Consider the following 15,704-nt stretch of genomic DNA (forward strand, 5'->3'; position numbering starts at 1 on the left):
ATCAGTGACCTCAGATTATGAAAAAAAAAAACCCTCCATGTCCTCTCCCCCACCCCCAAAATTTGCAGAAGTGCCAGACTAGAGGAAGGTCTGTTCCTTCATCCCATGGAGGGCATCAGTTTCCCTGGTTAGTATGGAAAAAAACACTGTGTGGCAGAGAATCCGACACTGGGGCAGTGGGGACAAAGGTGTCATGTTTGGTGGCGGAGAGCCCTGGTTTGGCAAAGGCTGTGTCTCTGTGTTCCTGCATGCTTTTGTGTGGATTTATCAGATGACATCCCTGCTGTTTAAATGGCCTTCATAACTCTGGAGGAACGAGAGGCACCGTCTGTCTCCCTTTCTTAGTTAACGCCAACTGAGGCAGGCAGCCAGCCACGCAGCCAGCCAGATAAATGCTCAGTCATGTGTTGCTTTTATTTTGTTTTGCACCGAAGCGCTGAAGTTCTCCCTCCCTCCCTTTCTAACAATGGCAACTAGCGAAGCTCCCAAGTGGTGTGGTGTGCTACCCAGGACAGGCTGATGAAGGTGAAAGTATGTAGCTAAATAGTTTGGGAAGACTTCTTTATGATGTAGAATAATAGAATTTTAAATGGATTATCTTCTCATTTTCCCAAAATAGGAGGCGTTGGCCCTCAGCTTCCAGAAGATAGATCCCATCCTCTCTATTAAGAGGCTTTCAGTATTCTTATGTATTGACACCTCTTAGTCAAATACAACTGACTCATAGGGAGAACTTGATTTTTGAAAAGTGGAGGAAGGAATTGTGTTGATTCTGGAGGAGCAATACAATTTCTTGATTTCTGAGTACCCTTCTGTCAGCATAAACATTTTGGTGTTCAGGCCACTTATGACCCTTAGTCTGTTTGAAATAAGTCAGCAGCTGATACAGTCTCCATTATCGAAATCACCCACTAGGAATGCACTGCCCGGGCTAAAAGTCAGCCTTCTTGTTGTTACATTTCTGCTGGTTTACACAGCCACTACCTGCAGTCTCTGATTGTATTTAAGGATTGTTGGCAAATTATGTGATCCAGAACCGAGAATTCAGGTTGTCAAAATTTGACAGTATTTGCCCTCTCTGCTGTCTAATAACATGAATAATAATATTTGCTCTCCAGCACTTTATTTGTCCTAAGCATTGTCCAAATATTATAACTGTAATGCAGCAATCCAGTAGCCTGAAGTATTAAAAAAAAAAAAATCAACCCTTGGCTTTTAGCAGCTTTTAATACAGTGTTGTATCAGTCAACAAAATGGTGACCTCAGATGGCTCTGGCCAAGGCCCTGTCGTGAGATTTTCCATATTTGAAGATACCTGGGTGCCTCTTTGCCAGCCTTCCTCCAGTGTTAAAGTGTCATCCTCAAGGACTGTTGTCTGATTGCTCCTGACGGTCATGGGCCTTTGGTAGGATCTTAATTTCATTCTCTCTGACATCTTTAGCTGTGAAAATTAAGAAGCCAATCAAGACGAAGTTCAGAATGCCAGTGTTTAACTGGGTTGCTCTGAAGCCCAATCAGATCAATGGCACAGTCTTCAACGAAATTGATGATGAGCGAATTCTGGAGGTATTTTTCTCATTCGTTAGATACGAGGGGCGCTCTCTGGGCAGCAAAGCCAACATGGGTGTTCTGTTAACCTGGAAGTTTCAGTGATACAGTTCTAGTGTTTTAAGTGCCTTGATGTTAGGAAGAAAAAAAACCAAAAAAAAGATTTAGAATATCAAAGAATAAAATTTCATGCTATTTTGTAAGATGGTTCTAAAACTATGTTTAAAGTTATTTTAAAATGGAATGAATAGTTTTGAGTACTTTCAGTGTACACTACAAAATATATATCTAACACAGCTCCTTCCCTTAATTTATAGAAGGGCATAAAAACCCTTTATTGAACTGTAAGTGAATAAGAGCTCAGTTATCACACTACCTTGTTTGATGGATAGTTCTAATCTGTGGCAGCTGTCTATGCGAGCTAATTATCTATCTATCTATCTATCTATCTACCTACCTACCTACCTACCTACCTACCTACCTACCTACCTACCTACCTATCTATCTATCTATCTATCTATCTATCTATCTATCTATCTATCTATCTATCTATCTATCTATCTATCTATCTATCTATCTATCTTTGAGACAGAATCTCGCTTTGTTGTCCAGGCTAGAGTGAGTGCCGTGGCGTCAGCCTAGCTCACAGCAACCTCAAACTCCTGGGCTCAAGCAATTCTCCTGCTTCAGCCTCCCAAGTAGCTGGGACTACAGGCATGCGCCACCATACCTGGCTAATTTTTTCTGTATATATTAGTTGGCCAATTAATTTCTTTCTGTCTATAGTAGAGACGGGGTCTCGATCTTGCTCAGGCTGGTTTTGAACTCCTGACCTCGAGCAATCCACCCGCTTCGGCCTCCCAGAGTGCTAGGATTACAGGCGTGAGCCACCTCGCCTGGCCTATACAAGCTAATTATTAAAAGGCAGTAGACATTGGCTGGTTGGGAGGGTAGTCTGCTTTAGACCTTCAACTTCTGCACTCTAACAAAAATGGGAAAAATAGATCAAGCAATGGCCAGAGACAAGTACTTAATAGAAAAATGAAGGTCTTTGCTAAGGAAACTGTCTACATGGTGGCTTTTTGCTTAATTTTTAAGTATTGTCCAGTTTGCCAATGTCATCCCTCTCTACCTCAGGACTTAAATGTGGATGAATTTGAGGAAATATTCAAGACAAAAGCCCAAGGTCCTGCCATTGATCTTTCTTCAAGCAAACAGAAGATAACACAGAAGGGATCAAGCAAAGTGACGTTACTAGAAGCAAACAGAGCCAAAAATCTTGCCATAACGCTAAGGAAAGCCGGGAAGACCGCTGATGAGATATGCAAAGCTATTCATGTGTAAGTGCAGGGTATTCTGGAAAATTCTATCCTAGTAAGTTTAGAATCAAAATGAAAGTGGAAAGAAAGTTATGAATTACTAGATTACAGAAATATTTCAATAGTGAGGCAAGACCTAAGATAAAAGGTGGAGCAATTCTTGATGTCCACACTTCAGAGATTCCCCTTATTCCATATGTGCTACTTCAGAATCGAATAAGATGCTAACACCAAAGAGGTGGACCAGAAATTCCCCAAAGGAGTGCTGTGTATTAAAGTGAGCAATTATTTGTTTTAGAAGAATAACATCTGGATTGTGACATCATTTATTATCTTTGTCTGCTCTCTTGTGTAGGCCAACAGCAATGCTTACATGAAAGGAAAGTTGAGCTGAGTGTTGCAGATGTTAAGAAAAGGGAGAAAATGTCGGTTTTCTCTGGGAGTATCTGGATTTTATCCAGATTTATTGAATACAAATTTGATGGCATTTGTGGAATGATACAGTTCAAGGCCAGATGCAAATATGATATAGTTGCATATTTTAATTCATAGCAATAGGAATGTGAATTCTGTTGGTTTTAGAACTTTCAGGACATTTTAAATAAAGTTCATTTTTTATTCTTGAACTGTATAGAAGGCATCGTTTTTACTTCTCTATTTGAAGGATTTTCTGCTCTTGTGGCCACGATGACTTTCACGTGTGATAAGGATGTTATAAAATGTTTTAGGAGGTAATTCTTCATAAACTGGCATTTCACAAATTTTGATTAGAGACTCTTAGAGGTATAGATGACCCTGAGAAATCTCTCTGTTCCAATTTCATGTCTTTAGCCAGGGTCGAAATCTAACAGTATATTGCCTCCTATGGTCTGTTCTGATTTCTGATATTGAAACTTTGATAGGCAGCCTGGTTTTTAATCTTGATATGCCATGTTGTCATGGTGATGAAATGTAATTCTATTATTTAGCTAAAGATTGTACAGAAAATAATTGAGAATAGAGGTGGTAGCAAAAACTTCCTATGTTCAAAGTAAACATACATCCATGAAGGCCTGGTATTCCTTCAATAAATTTATGCACTTAACCCAAAACATTCATTTAGTACAGGTATTTGGGTGCATTTTTTTCCCAAAGAAGAAAAAAATAATTCCAGACTATTGGTTTAATTGAAATGTTGGACAGTGTTCACCAGATACTCTATGATACCGTGTACAGTGTTAATGTCCTTAATTAGCAGTACTTCACAGTGCTTATAAACTGTGACCTCGAGCCACCTAAGCCACTGGTGCTTCAGCCTTCATTCTACCTCTTCCTATTGTCATTTATTCTTGATTTCTAGAGGGTTAGAGCTATGCCAAAGCCTAAAAACTGAGGGTAGCAATAGTGATAAGGTCCAGGTTTTCAAGAAGAACCAGGTAAGGTACCTGATGCACAGTCAGGAACCAGTGCCAGGGTGGGGCTTCCCCGCACAGCTGTAGAAATTGTAGATTCATTCACCTGGTCATCGGTGGGCTGGACCAGATGGATGTGTGGTGAAAAAGGGGTGGGAGGTTTTCTTTCTGATGCTAATGTGTCCACCTCTGTCTTCAGATTTGACTTGAAGACGTTGCCTGTAGACTTTGTAGAATGTTTGATGCGATTCTTGCCAACTGAGAATGAGGTGAAAGTGCTTCGGCTCTATGAGCGGGAAAGGAAGCCCCTGGAGAACTTGTCGGATGAAGATCGGTTCATGATGCAGTTCAGCAAAATCGAGAGGCTCATGCAGAAGATGACCATCATGGCTTTCATTGGGAACTTTGCTGAAAGCATTCAGATGCTGACTCCTGTGAGTGAACCAATTCTGGAAGGGGAGGGGATCCCAAGAGATATAGAATCTTTTTTTAAGTTTCTCCCTGAATTGTACTCAATGTGATGGGCTCTAAAGACTCCTTCCCAGAACTTTCTAGATTGCATTTTTATTTTCAACACGATTTTCCACATTAAATATGCAAAGTAAATTTGAAAAATGGCAGATTTTTGTATTCCATATTGCCATTTTCCTGGTGGCTACAGATGTTCTCTGGGTTTCAAAAGAGACTTCAGCACAGAGGACAAGGAAAACCCAAATTTGGTTCCCTCCTGAAGATGCTAGACCTCCAGCTGGGCTGGGAGAACTGCAAATGTGGCTTTCATTTCTAAAAATGATCCATATTTTTAGTGAGCAGACTTCTAAGCTTTCGTTGGAAGCATTAAATTCACCATGAGAGTTTTCTTTGTTGGAAGTTTGTTTATAGTAGACTGTGGTGATGTAGAAATAATAGCCAACCATCTCTCATTCTCTTGTGTTAATCTGGTGGAGACTTATGAATATCATAAACTTCAGTTCTTTCCCAATTCTGTTTCAAAATAAACTTATTAGTTACTGATTATAATAGTATAAACATGTTCTGAGAATGTGTGAAGGGTATTGTATCTCTGTGCTTTTTTTTTCATTCTTGATGGCTCCGTTGATTTAAACATATAAATTGTATGACATGATTAGAGGTGGTGAGCAGGGAATTGAGTTCTACTAGAAGAAGCTGTTGACTCTTAACTCTGAATCTTGCTGGTTATGGTTACAGATTTTGTGATAAGTTCTTATGCTACTTGTTATGGTGAATAGTTTTAGAGAAGACCTTGTGCGCAAGGTAACCTAAGACATAGCAGGATGATTAATGCTTAGGAAAAGTAGAATGTCATCATTAAGACTTCATGCTCTAAATGCAAGCCTATTTTCTTCTGTGTTAATTTTTAGTTTCTAATTTTTGACAAGTCTTTTTTCTCTCTTTTCCTTTCTCTGATTGGAATCTAGCAACTACATGCAATTATAGCAGCATCTGTCTCTATAAAGTCATCCCAGAAACTCAAGAAAATTCTGGAGGCAAGTGAAGTTTTCCTTGTATACATATATGAAGAGTTTCCTTGTCTGCTGTATTCTAGTGCCTGGGGTGCTGTGCTGATAAGGTTCTCTCTCCGTCTCTCTCTTGCAGATCATCTTGGCCCTTGGAAACTACATGAATAGCAGTAAAAGAGGAGCAGTTTATGGATTTAAACTTCAGAGTTTAGATCTGGTGAGTGGACTAAAGGAAATATGAGAGCTATGTGAAGGACAAACAGCCGGCAGAGATTAAGTCCTGGGGGTGAGGGGGAGAGTCTGCTCTTGGCAGTGGGGGTGGGATGTTTTGATGAAGACTCTCTGCCAGTGGGAGGATCAACTGGCACAAATTTTTTGGAACAGCATTTGACAGTAAGCACTTAGAACCTATAAATACTCATACCCTTTCACCCAGTATTTCCATTTCTAGGAATTTTTTCTCAAATGTCTGAATTATGAATGTTATATTTTATTTATAATTGCAAATAATTAGCAACAGTTTGAAAAGTCCAGCAATAGTGGGAAATGATTAAATATGCTATAGCAATAGCTAACAGAGTGAACTATCCTTCAACTGTTAAAATATTTATGAAGAGTACTCAAAGAAATGGATAACTATGTGTCTAAAGAAGAAAGCAGGCATATACATATACAGCTTAATATACATATATAGTTTAATTTCACCTAAGTAAAATATATAGGGAAAAAGACTAGAAATAGGTTAAAATATTAAAGGAATTTTTTCAAACTGCTTTTTAAAAAATACTTTTCTGTATTTTCTTTAATATATATATATATTTTGCTGCTGCGCAGAAAAAGGTAGTCTACTTTTTAGAGTCACCTGACTTAGATGAACAAGACTCAAGGAAATCCTTCATGGGCCTCTCTCCAGGTTGTGCAGGGCTAATGTGATTGCCACATGAGATGATCGGGCAGGTTCGAGTCCCTAGGCCAGGGAGCTGTGGTCATTTGATAGGGAGTGTCCAGTCAGTCACAGTTCTGGCCCCCTGCATATCCGTTTTGGATCATCAGAGGCAAGGGAACAAGGCAGGAGCTGAGCTAAATGTAAAAACTGTGGTGGAGGAACCTGCCCCATAGGAGGCACCTGCATTCACCTGCAGGCTCCATGTTCCACTTCTCCTCTGGCCCTTCGCTGTGAAGAGCACTGAAACTAGAATCTTCCTGCTTACAAGCCAGGGGAAGGGGGATAGCAGGTGTGCAGGGTTGGGAGAGTTCATGTAAGTGCAGTAGCCAGTCCCCCCTTCTCTATGGGGCATATGATCCAAGACCCCCTGGATGTCTAAAACCTCAGACAGTACTGAACCCCTCAGTGTCTGTGTTCTATGTTTTTTCCCTATACATGCACACCTATGATAAAGTTTAATTTATAAATTGGTCACAGTGAGAGATTAACAACAATAACTAATAATAAAATAGAATAATCAAGTAAAATAAGGGTTACTTGAATACAAGCACTGCCATGGGTGACAATCTGATTACCTGGATGGCTGCTAAGTGGCTCACAGGCAGCGTCTATAGCATGGATCTGCCGGACAAAGGGGGGGTCACGATCTGGGAAGGACAGAGCTGGACAGTGCAGGATTTCGTCAGGCTACTCAGAGTAGTGCACAATTTAAAACTTATGAATTACTCCTGGAATTTTCTACTTAATATTTTTGGACCGTGGTTGACTGTGGATAACTGAAACCACAGAGTGAAACCGCAGAGAAGGGGGAACAACTGTAGATGAAAGATATGAGCCGTTCTGAGGTGCTGAGTTATCCCTAAAGTTTAGCACTGTCACTAAAAAACAAATTGATTCTTGAATCTCCTCTGGGAATGTTTTTTGTCACCTGTGGGTGACTGCACACAGTTATTTACTGTGGGTCAGAAATCATCTGCTGGGTAGCTCTCCTGTCATCCTTTGCTCTTGCACCTAACCTGTGTTCCCTTCTGTTTTCAGCTCTTAGATACAAAGTCAACAGACAGGAAGCAAACGCTGTTGCACTATATATCAAATGTTGTAAAAGAAAAATATCACCAAGTGACCCTATTTTATAATGAGCTTCATTATGTGGAAAAGGCTGCTGCAGGTACTTGATTTCAGCTATTAACATTACTCTTAAGTATTTAATGCCTTTAATCTTGGGGAAATCATTCCTTGCTTAAACAAATACTCTTGAGAACCCATTTAAAAAGCCAAGGTGAAGATGTGAAGCAGCTCTGTGCTGGAACACGTTGGCTGTGGTGTTGCCCAACCCCGAGAGCAGTAGTGAACGTGGGCATGAAGGTGATCCCTGTGTGTCCACTCTGAAATGATCCAGGCCTTTGAGACCTGTATACCTTCCCTCTTTTATTCACCCCCCTCCCTTTTTGAAACAGAGTCTCGCTTTGTTGCCCAGGCTAGAGTGAGTGCCGTGGCGTCAGCCTAGCTCACAGCAACCTCAAACTCCTGGGCTCAAGTGATCCTCCTGCCTCAGCCTCCCGAGTAGCTGGGACTATAGGCATGCACCACCATGCCCAGCTAATTTTTTTTAATATATATTAGTTGGCCAATTAATTTCTTTCTATTTATAGTAGAGATGGGGTCTCGCTCTTGCTCAGGCTGGTTTTGAACTCCTGACCTCGAGCAGTCTGCCTGCCTCGGCCTCCCAGAGCGCTAGGATTACACTGCGCCCAGCCTCAATGCTCTTTTTTACTGTTGTATGAAATATGAGAATGAGAATCTGAGAATTGCCACCCCAACAAACACTTTTGATTTGATTTCATGCCATTTCACTTGCTCAGGTATGGTAGTTCTAAACATTTTACCTTTGCCTTGAATACTAGTTAAATTATCAGTCCTTCTTGGTTGCTGCTTTGCTATGACAGTGATACATTTCCTCATTTAAATCATCGGTGACTCTACAATAGCTGGGATGTACAAGGTACTGGTATCCCCATGTTATAGGTGAGAAAATTGACATTTTCAGAGGTTAAATGTCATGCCCAAGGTCACATGGGTAGAAAGTGATAGAAACAGGACTTGAACCCAAGGCTTCTGACTTCTCATATAGTGTATCTTCCAATGTACCATGTCATCCCAAAAGAATATTAGGCTAGAAAAAAGGAACAATGTGCAAATTGACCTTGGAGTTAGTTACAGGCTGTGGTTCTCAAATGGTGATCTTGAACCATAAGCAGCCAGTATTTATTATAAATTTAGATCCCAGGCCTATCCCAGATTAATAGAATTTTTGAGGGCAGGCCTTCTGTGACTTCCTCTGCCAGGGTAAATGGCTGCTGCTTCTGCTTCTTTCTTACTAAAGAACATTCCGTACTACCCTCTTGTACAAGATTTCTCAGATTTTATTATAAAAATTTGCACACTGATTGCATCCTATATACTTCTTAAGGATATAATGGGGTTTTTTTATTTATCTTTATAATTCCCTCGGTTCCTGGCAAATTGAATGTTCAGAATAAATGAATGAGCGAGCAAACAAGTGAATGAATGAGATGATACACTGTTACTGGGATGGATGCTGCCAGAGCCCTAGTGGAGACTGAGAGGCAGACGGAAATTATTTGTGACTGAAGAACTGTGCAGTGCAGGCTGGACAGGCCTGCTGAGGGCTTGGGGCTCACTTAGGCAGTCAGCAGAATTTCTGTTCCAGTAGAGTAGTTTTCCTCCTTTCAAGTTTCCCTTTGCCTAAATTAGAGGTTCTTAAGTATCATAATTCTAATTTTTAAAAAAGTCATAAAAAGTAAATGTCTACTAATTAGTGTAGTTCATTTTTTGGGAGGTGGGGGTGGCAAATGGGATTCCCAAAAAGTATCATTGAAAAAAAAAAATCAGTGGGAAAAATTGGGAGCCTGGGGTGCCTCCTGGTAACTGTTCTGTTTGCTCTCGGCTGCCCTGATTGGCCAATGCAGATTCTTTATACCTTCACTCATGTATTCACTCCATATATCTATCCAGTGAGCACTTTTGAGCACCTTCTGTATACCTTCATGGTACCATCATAAGTACTGGAGAATCAAAGATGAACGAGACAGTGTGAGTCTAGTGAGGGGGATGTTTTGTAATTCTTCCACGTGGAGAGCTGAGTCGGGCAATGGGGAGCCGGAGGTGGGGTCTGACCTCCGTGGGCGAGGTTGGCTCGGGAGGCTCTAGGAATGTGCCTGTTCTAGGAGGTGGCACACTGCATATGGATAGGTTCATGCCAAACCTTTCTGAAGCAGGGAAGGGTTGTTAAAGAAGCTGTTCAAGGTTGCTTTGGGTCCTAGTGGTCAATACAACCTACTGTCAACAGACCACATGCTGCCCCCTGCTGGAGAGTCACAGAAATGCAAAGGCGTTAAAAGAGGTAGAGGATAAAAGATCTTGGGCCTGTCACAGATAAGGACCTCCAAATCTACAGGCCGACTAATAGGCTATTTCCTGTAAGAGACATGGAATAGTTGGGCGCCAGCACAGGGTTTAGAGTCCATGTTTGTTGCCTGGACTTCTCTGCCATCTACTGGCTGTGTGACTGAGGGCCGCCACGTGACCTCTTCATGCTGCATTTCCTCTGACAGAATGGGCTAATGGTGCAAATGAATTAGTGCACACGGAGAATTTAATGCAGTGCGTGGCAGTAAACACTTTGTGAATTATTCTTATTAAAGGATCTCTCTGCTAAAAGCTGAAAACTAGACCTCTAGGGCTCTTGAGTCAGCCTAAGAATCTATTGAGAACTTGGCTTAGCAGCCAGACTCACCATGGTTTTGGCTTTCCCGGCTGAGATTCACTGGGACGTTGCTTTGTCTACTTCAGTCTCCCTTGAGAATGTTCTACTGGATGTCAAGGAGCTCCAGAGGGGCATGGACTTGACCAAGAGGGAGTACACCATGCACGACCACAACACGCTGCTGAAGGAGTTCATCCTCAACAACGAGGGAAAGCTGAAGAAGCTGCAGGACGATGCCAAGATCGCACAGGTGAGTCCCGGTGCCCTCGGCACCTGCAGAGAAGAGATTGGACCCCTTAAAGCCACCTGAGGCACAGGCCCGGGGTTGGGGGAAGAAACATTCCATTTCTGTCTGTCTGGAGGGTAGATGTCTTATGTAGCTGATAATTATTATGGGATTGTTTCCAGTGTTGTCCTTTACTAATTCGGGGACTTAACCCTCTTTTGCAAAGGCCCTCCCAGCCCCTCTTTCCACGCCTACACTCCCTCCAGCATGGGTCCTGGATTTGGTTCAGCCAACCCATGTGAGGCCCGAGCTCAGCAAAGCAGTGTTCCTCGTTCTGTAGATCTTGACCTCAGAATCGTACACTACCCCAGGGGTTGCCGATGTGTAGGCAAACCCGCAAAACAGAATGAACTGCACATCGTTGTAGGACACTGAGGCAGAGTGTTGGGAGAACTCAGCAGATGGAATGGCCTCCAGTTTGGGGCAGTCTTACATCACAGAAGAGTGTGTACGCAGAGCCTGAGTGTCCCCTGTGTGGGGACATCATAAGGAGCAATGAAGCAGACGACTGGGATACAGAGAGTGACTTCTACAATCCTTTTCCCCCTTGTTGGTTTTAAGGGGTTCTACCAGGGCCTTGGCAACTCTTGGAAGAAATGGGTCCTCGTTTTGCGTGGGTGCATGTGAGTCTGTAGAAGCGGCAGGAGGGCCTGGAGATGAGTTGCTGTGTCCCGCTGTCACACCCCTCTGGTTGCCCCTGAGGAGGCAGAAAATTGTAGAGAGGCGAGGGAGGCTACATCGGTGGGAGGCTGCGGGAGCCACTGTCTCGTGGCTGCTGCTTTGCTTCAGCTCTGCCCCCGGAGCATCAAGTTCAAGTATAGGAACTAATGAAATTCAAGAGAAATTTGCTGCTTCACAGGATGCCTTTGATGATGTCGTGAAGTATTTTGGAGAAAACCCCAAGACAACGCCACCCTCCGTCTTCTTTCCTGTCTTCGTCCGGTTTGTGAAAGCATATAAGGTAAATTGGAGGAGAGGGTCCTTTAACGCCCTCCTTGTCATTATTTCTCAAGCAGGTGCCATCCTTGAAATGTGTCTGAGTCTCACCTGCTCCGCAGAGGCCACCTAGCTCCTTTGGGTAGCAGATCCGGGTGGTCTGTGTTGAGACAGCGGTCTCTGGCCCTGGGGCGGCTGGGAGCTCCTGGGGCCCTCAGGCCGGATGCCCCTTCCCCACCGAGCCAATCTTGGGCCTCAGCCAGAAAACAAAAGCTCTTGTCTGTCCCCATGGGGCAAGCAGGATGCTCCAAGACCACTGGTGCCCCGTTGACCATTCACCCAAGCAAGCAAGGGGAAGGACTTAGAAAACTCAGGCCTCCCATGGAGTTGTTTAGCGGGTGGAAGTGAACCCTGGGCTGCGGTGCAAAGGTGCCTGTGGTAGCTGAGGGCGGGGAGAGTGTTAGTCCTGGCCCAGGCCTGCAGGCCCGTGAGACCAACATCTCTCTAGTGTAGCCTGTAGGATGATGCTGTTAAAGATAGTCGCCCTCTATTTCTTTATCTGGATCAACCAATGGCCCTTCCTTTACAGAGGGACATAATCCAGGTCTTGAAAAAGCGTGTGACCCAAAGAGGCATGGGTCAGAGGAAATTGTCTTTTGAGAAAAGACAAAAAGGGTGTTAGAAGATTTTAGCCCACCTAGGAAACCCCACAATCCAGGCTTGTCTACATATAAGATTGTTATCGGTGGTGGGGGAGGGAGGAGTGTTTATTGCAGAGGGGAGGAGGGATGTGGCAGGGTTGTCTACACTGTTGAGAAAAATCCCATTGGAAACTGGGGACATTTCCCTAACACCACCAGGGGCCGATGCTTTGGAGAATCATTCTTGGGCCTTTTACTGAAACTTCAAAGGTCAGAATATTTGGCCGTCTTCTCTCAGCGTGGCTTAGTGGAGCAGAGATGTCACAGGCTGCTAGTAGAAGGGAGGTGTCCGTGGCAGTGAGGATGAACACAAACACAGCGCAAACTCCACGTGTGAGACACTGAGAACAGGGAGCCATGAGAATGTTGCTGGCCACCAGACAGCCCACTGGCTGGCAGTGCTGTGTGCTTCAGAGACGGCCTAAAGTGGCTCGTCATGTGCTGTGACCACATTTCTCAACATAAAAACTTGAAAGTCTGAAGTCAAAAGGGAAAATACATGCTATTTTAAAATTGGATAAGATGGGCTGGGAAGTGGTGGGATTGGTCACAAAGCCTGACGTGTGGAGCAGAAGAAAAGAGAAGCTGCCCTGGGTGGTCTGAGGGGTGTCACAGTCACAACCTGTCCATCAGCACTCCCCTTTCCACCTTGTCATTCCTCTCTGTGGTCTTCTCAGCCACTCACTGAGACAGGCAGTGATTTTGCAGGATGTTTTCCTTTTTTTTTTTTTGAGACAGAGTCTCACTTTGTTGCCCAGGCTAGAGTGAGTGCCGTGGCGTCAGCCTAGCTCACAGCAACCTCAAACTCCTGGGCTCAAGCGATCCTCCTCCCTCAGCCTCCCGAGTAGCTGGGACTACAGGCATGCGCCACCATGCCTGGCTAATTTTTTCTATATGTAATAGCTGGCCAATTAATTTCTTTCTATTTATAGTAGAGACAGGGTCTCGCTCTTGCTCAGGCTGGTTTTGAACTCCTGACCTCGAGCAGTCCGCTTGCCTCGGCCTCCCAGAGTGCTAGGATTACAGGCGTGAGCCACCGCATCCAGTCGCAGGATGTTTTCCTTGCTCTGAATGTGAGGGGTGACCTCCCTTCCTGGCACTGACCTGGGGACTTTGTGGGTAGAGATTGGGGTTTTAGGACATGGTCCCTCTTTTCCCTTCCCAAGTATGAACCAAAGTGAAGCTTAAGAGACCCAGATGTAAATTTTATTACTGATAAAAGCTGGGTTGGAGGATGTAATATTGTGAACTTCAGCCCACAATCAGATAGATGACTTTGCATCACTTTGCAGCTCGACAATTAGAAGTCACTTCAGGGAGGGCCCAGGAGGGCTGTGCTGAGGCGAGCCTGTTCAGTGTCTTCTCCTGGATTTGTCAGACGAGTTAGTCCCTCTGTCTCCTTTGGGAAGGAGTAAGCTATGGGGAGAGAGCCCAAGAGTGTCACTGCAGTGAGGCCCCTAAAGGAAACAAGAGGCCAAGGGAACAGAGGTTCCCCCCAGCAATGGGCAAGCAGCACAGGGATCTTACATCTGCTTTCAGAGAAGCTGCAGGTAGGTGGACAGATTCTGGAAGGGAGACAAACTCGCATGAAAATCACTGAGCACAGCTGCCAAAAGGCTAGGTCCCCTCCTCCGACATGTGGGACTGAGACTAAGAGGCAGTTCGAGCAGAAAGAGACGTCAGGAGAGGACTTCTGCATGAGGCAAATCTCAACTCCCAGCTTTTGAAGAGTAGATGGACAGTAAGACCCAGAATCAGTGTTACACATGGGCGCCAAGTGCAGGTCTCCTCAGCCTTCCATTCATTCTCATTCCTGACTCACTAAGGATTCTTGAAGAATGACTTAAAACTCCTAACTACTGTCATCTCCAGTGACACAATCCTTTTGGTCCTTTTGATTCACCCAGCAAGCAGAGGAGGAAAACGAGCTGAGGAAAAAGCAGGAACAAGCCCTCATGGAAAAACTCCTGGAGCAAGAGGCTCTGATGGAGCAGCAGGACCCAAAGGTAGGAAGTGCCAGGCCCCTGTGATGGGCGCCCCGTGGGGAGAGGCCTGATGGCGCCTCTGGCAAGCAGGGCAGCCGGCCAGATGCGCTCAGTCGGGACCCTTACCTTGTCCTTCTCTGGTGTGGAAACATGGCAAATGGAAATTTGTGCATTCATTACCCTGCTCAGCTCCTGCTGGAATGAGGCATGTGTAGCATTTCTATGTTTATAGAGAACTGGCACTTAAATCTTATTTGGATATGCAGAGAGGCCACACCAGAGGGCCCAGTGACTAGAAGGCTTAGCACCCAGAGAAGGTTTTGTGTGGATGCCCACGGGTGCTGGCCTTGATAGCTGGAAGGTGGCATCGTAGGTAAAGATCGTAAAAGGCTGACAAGCTAAACTTTTCTTCATCCTGATCCTTTGCACCAGCGTTTAAGGAGCCTGTGGTTCCTCCCAGCTGCCTCTTGTTGCCAGTTTCCCATTGTTGCTAGGTGGAGTTTTGTGTGTGCTTCTGTGAAAGTTTCTGTTTTCTTCCCAGAAGCTTCTGACTTTGTCTGTGTTTGAGCAGAATGTTGGGACGGTGTCGTGTGTGTTTTTGGCTAAGGCTGCTTATTAGTGACATAATGCTCAGGCGCGTTATGAATTTTCGCAAACTCCCCAGTGGTTGCTGGCCCTGCTAACATCTACCCTTCTTTCTTTTCAGTCTCCTTCCCATAAATCAAAGAGACAGCAGCAAGAGTTAATCGCGGAGTTAAGAAGGCGACAAGTTAAAGATAACAGACATGTATATGAGGGAAAAGATGGTGCCATTGAAGATATTATCACAGGTAAAGGATATTTCCTCACTGTGACCCATGGAGATCCCACTGGCCTCACCTGGACTGTGCTGCATGCAGATTTGCAGCTGCTTTTGTCCAGGGTTGGCAAGTTGACTTTATTCAGATCCAGAATTGTGCAGAGAGACTCCATGCTAGGGTTTGAAATATATTTATAGTAACATGTATACTGTCCCAACACTCTCTGAAAAATCCATTTCTCAATATCTGAGCATCCAGCCCTGCACATTAAGAACTTGGAGTTCCTGTAGGCTTCCACAGGGCTCCTTCTCCTGATGGTTTTCCATTGTTTTCAATTTGTCATCATGTTCCATTTCCCTCCTCACAGCCACTCCTACCCACTTGCCTGATTAATAAATAAGTACTGTGGATAAGACCCATTGAGCTGTGCACTAACCACAGTCCATGCCTGCTCTTTAAAATCCTCTTTACTCATTCACAGTAGCTAAAGTCACGAGGTACTTTCATTGGGATGAGCCAACAGG

The 15,704-nt window shown here is 44.1% G+C and overlaps 1 protein-coding gene across 16 annotated transcripts in view; it reads left to right on the forward strand.

Moving 5' to 3' along the window:
- Positions 1–15,704, forward strand: part of FMNL2 (formin like 2) — a 302,649-nt gene that overhangs the window by 277,545 nt on the left and 9,400 nt on the right. For all 16 annotated transcript variants that reach the window (XM_020288456.2, XM_020288451.2, XM_020288458.2 and 13 more), the window contains 10 exons: positions 1,442–1,566; positions 2,686–2,888; positions 4,458–4,692; positions 5,698–5,766; positions 5,876–5,956; positions 7,724–7,853; positions 10,559–10,722; positions 11,618–11,719; positions 14,303–14,401; positions 15,087–15,210. In XM_020288456.2, the coding sequence (XP_020144045.1) occupies positions 1,442–1,566; positions 2,686–2,888; positions 4,458–4,692; positions 5,698–5,766; positions 5,876–5,956; positions 7,724–7,853; positions 10,559–10,722; positions 11,618–11,719; positions 14,303–14,401; positions 15,087–15,210 (1,332 nt within the window). The remainder of the gene's footprint in view (positions 1–1,441; positions 1,567–2,685; positions 2,889–4,457; positions 4,693–5,697; positions 5,767–5,875; positions 5,957–7,723; positions 7,854–10,558; positions 10,723–11,617; positions 11,720–14,302; positions 14,402–15,086; positions 15,211–15,704) is intronic.

The sequence above is a fragment of the Microcebus murinus genome, chromosome 8 (assembly GCF_040939455.1).
Source record: "Microcebus murinus isolate Inina chromosome 8, M.murinus_Inina_mat1.0, whole genome shotgun sequence".
NCBI classification, from domain to species: domain Eukaryota; kingdom Metazoa; phylum Chordata; class Mammalia; order Primates; family Cheirogaleidae; genus Microcebus; species Microcebus murinus.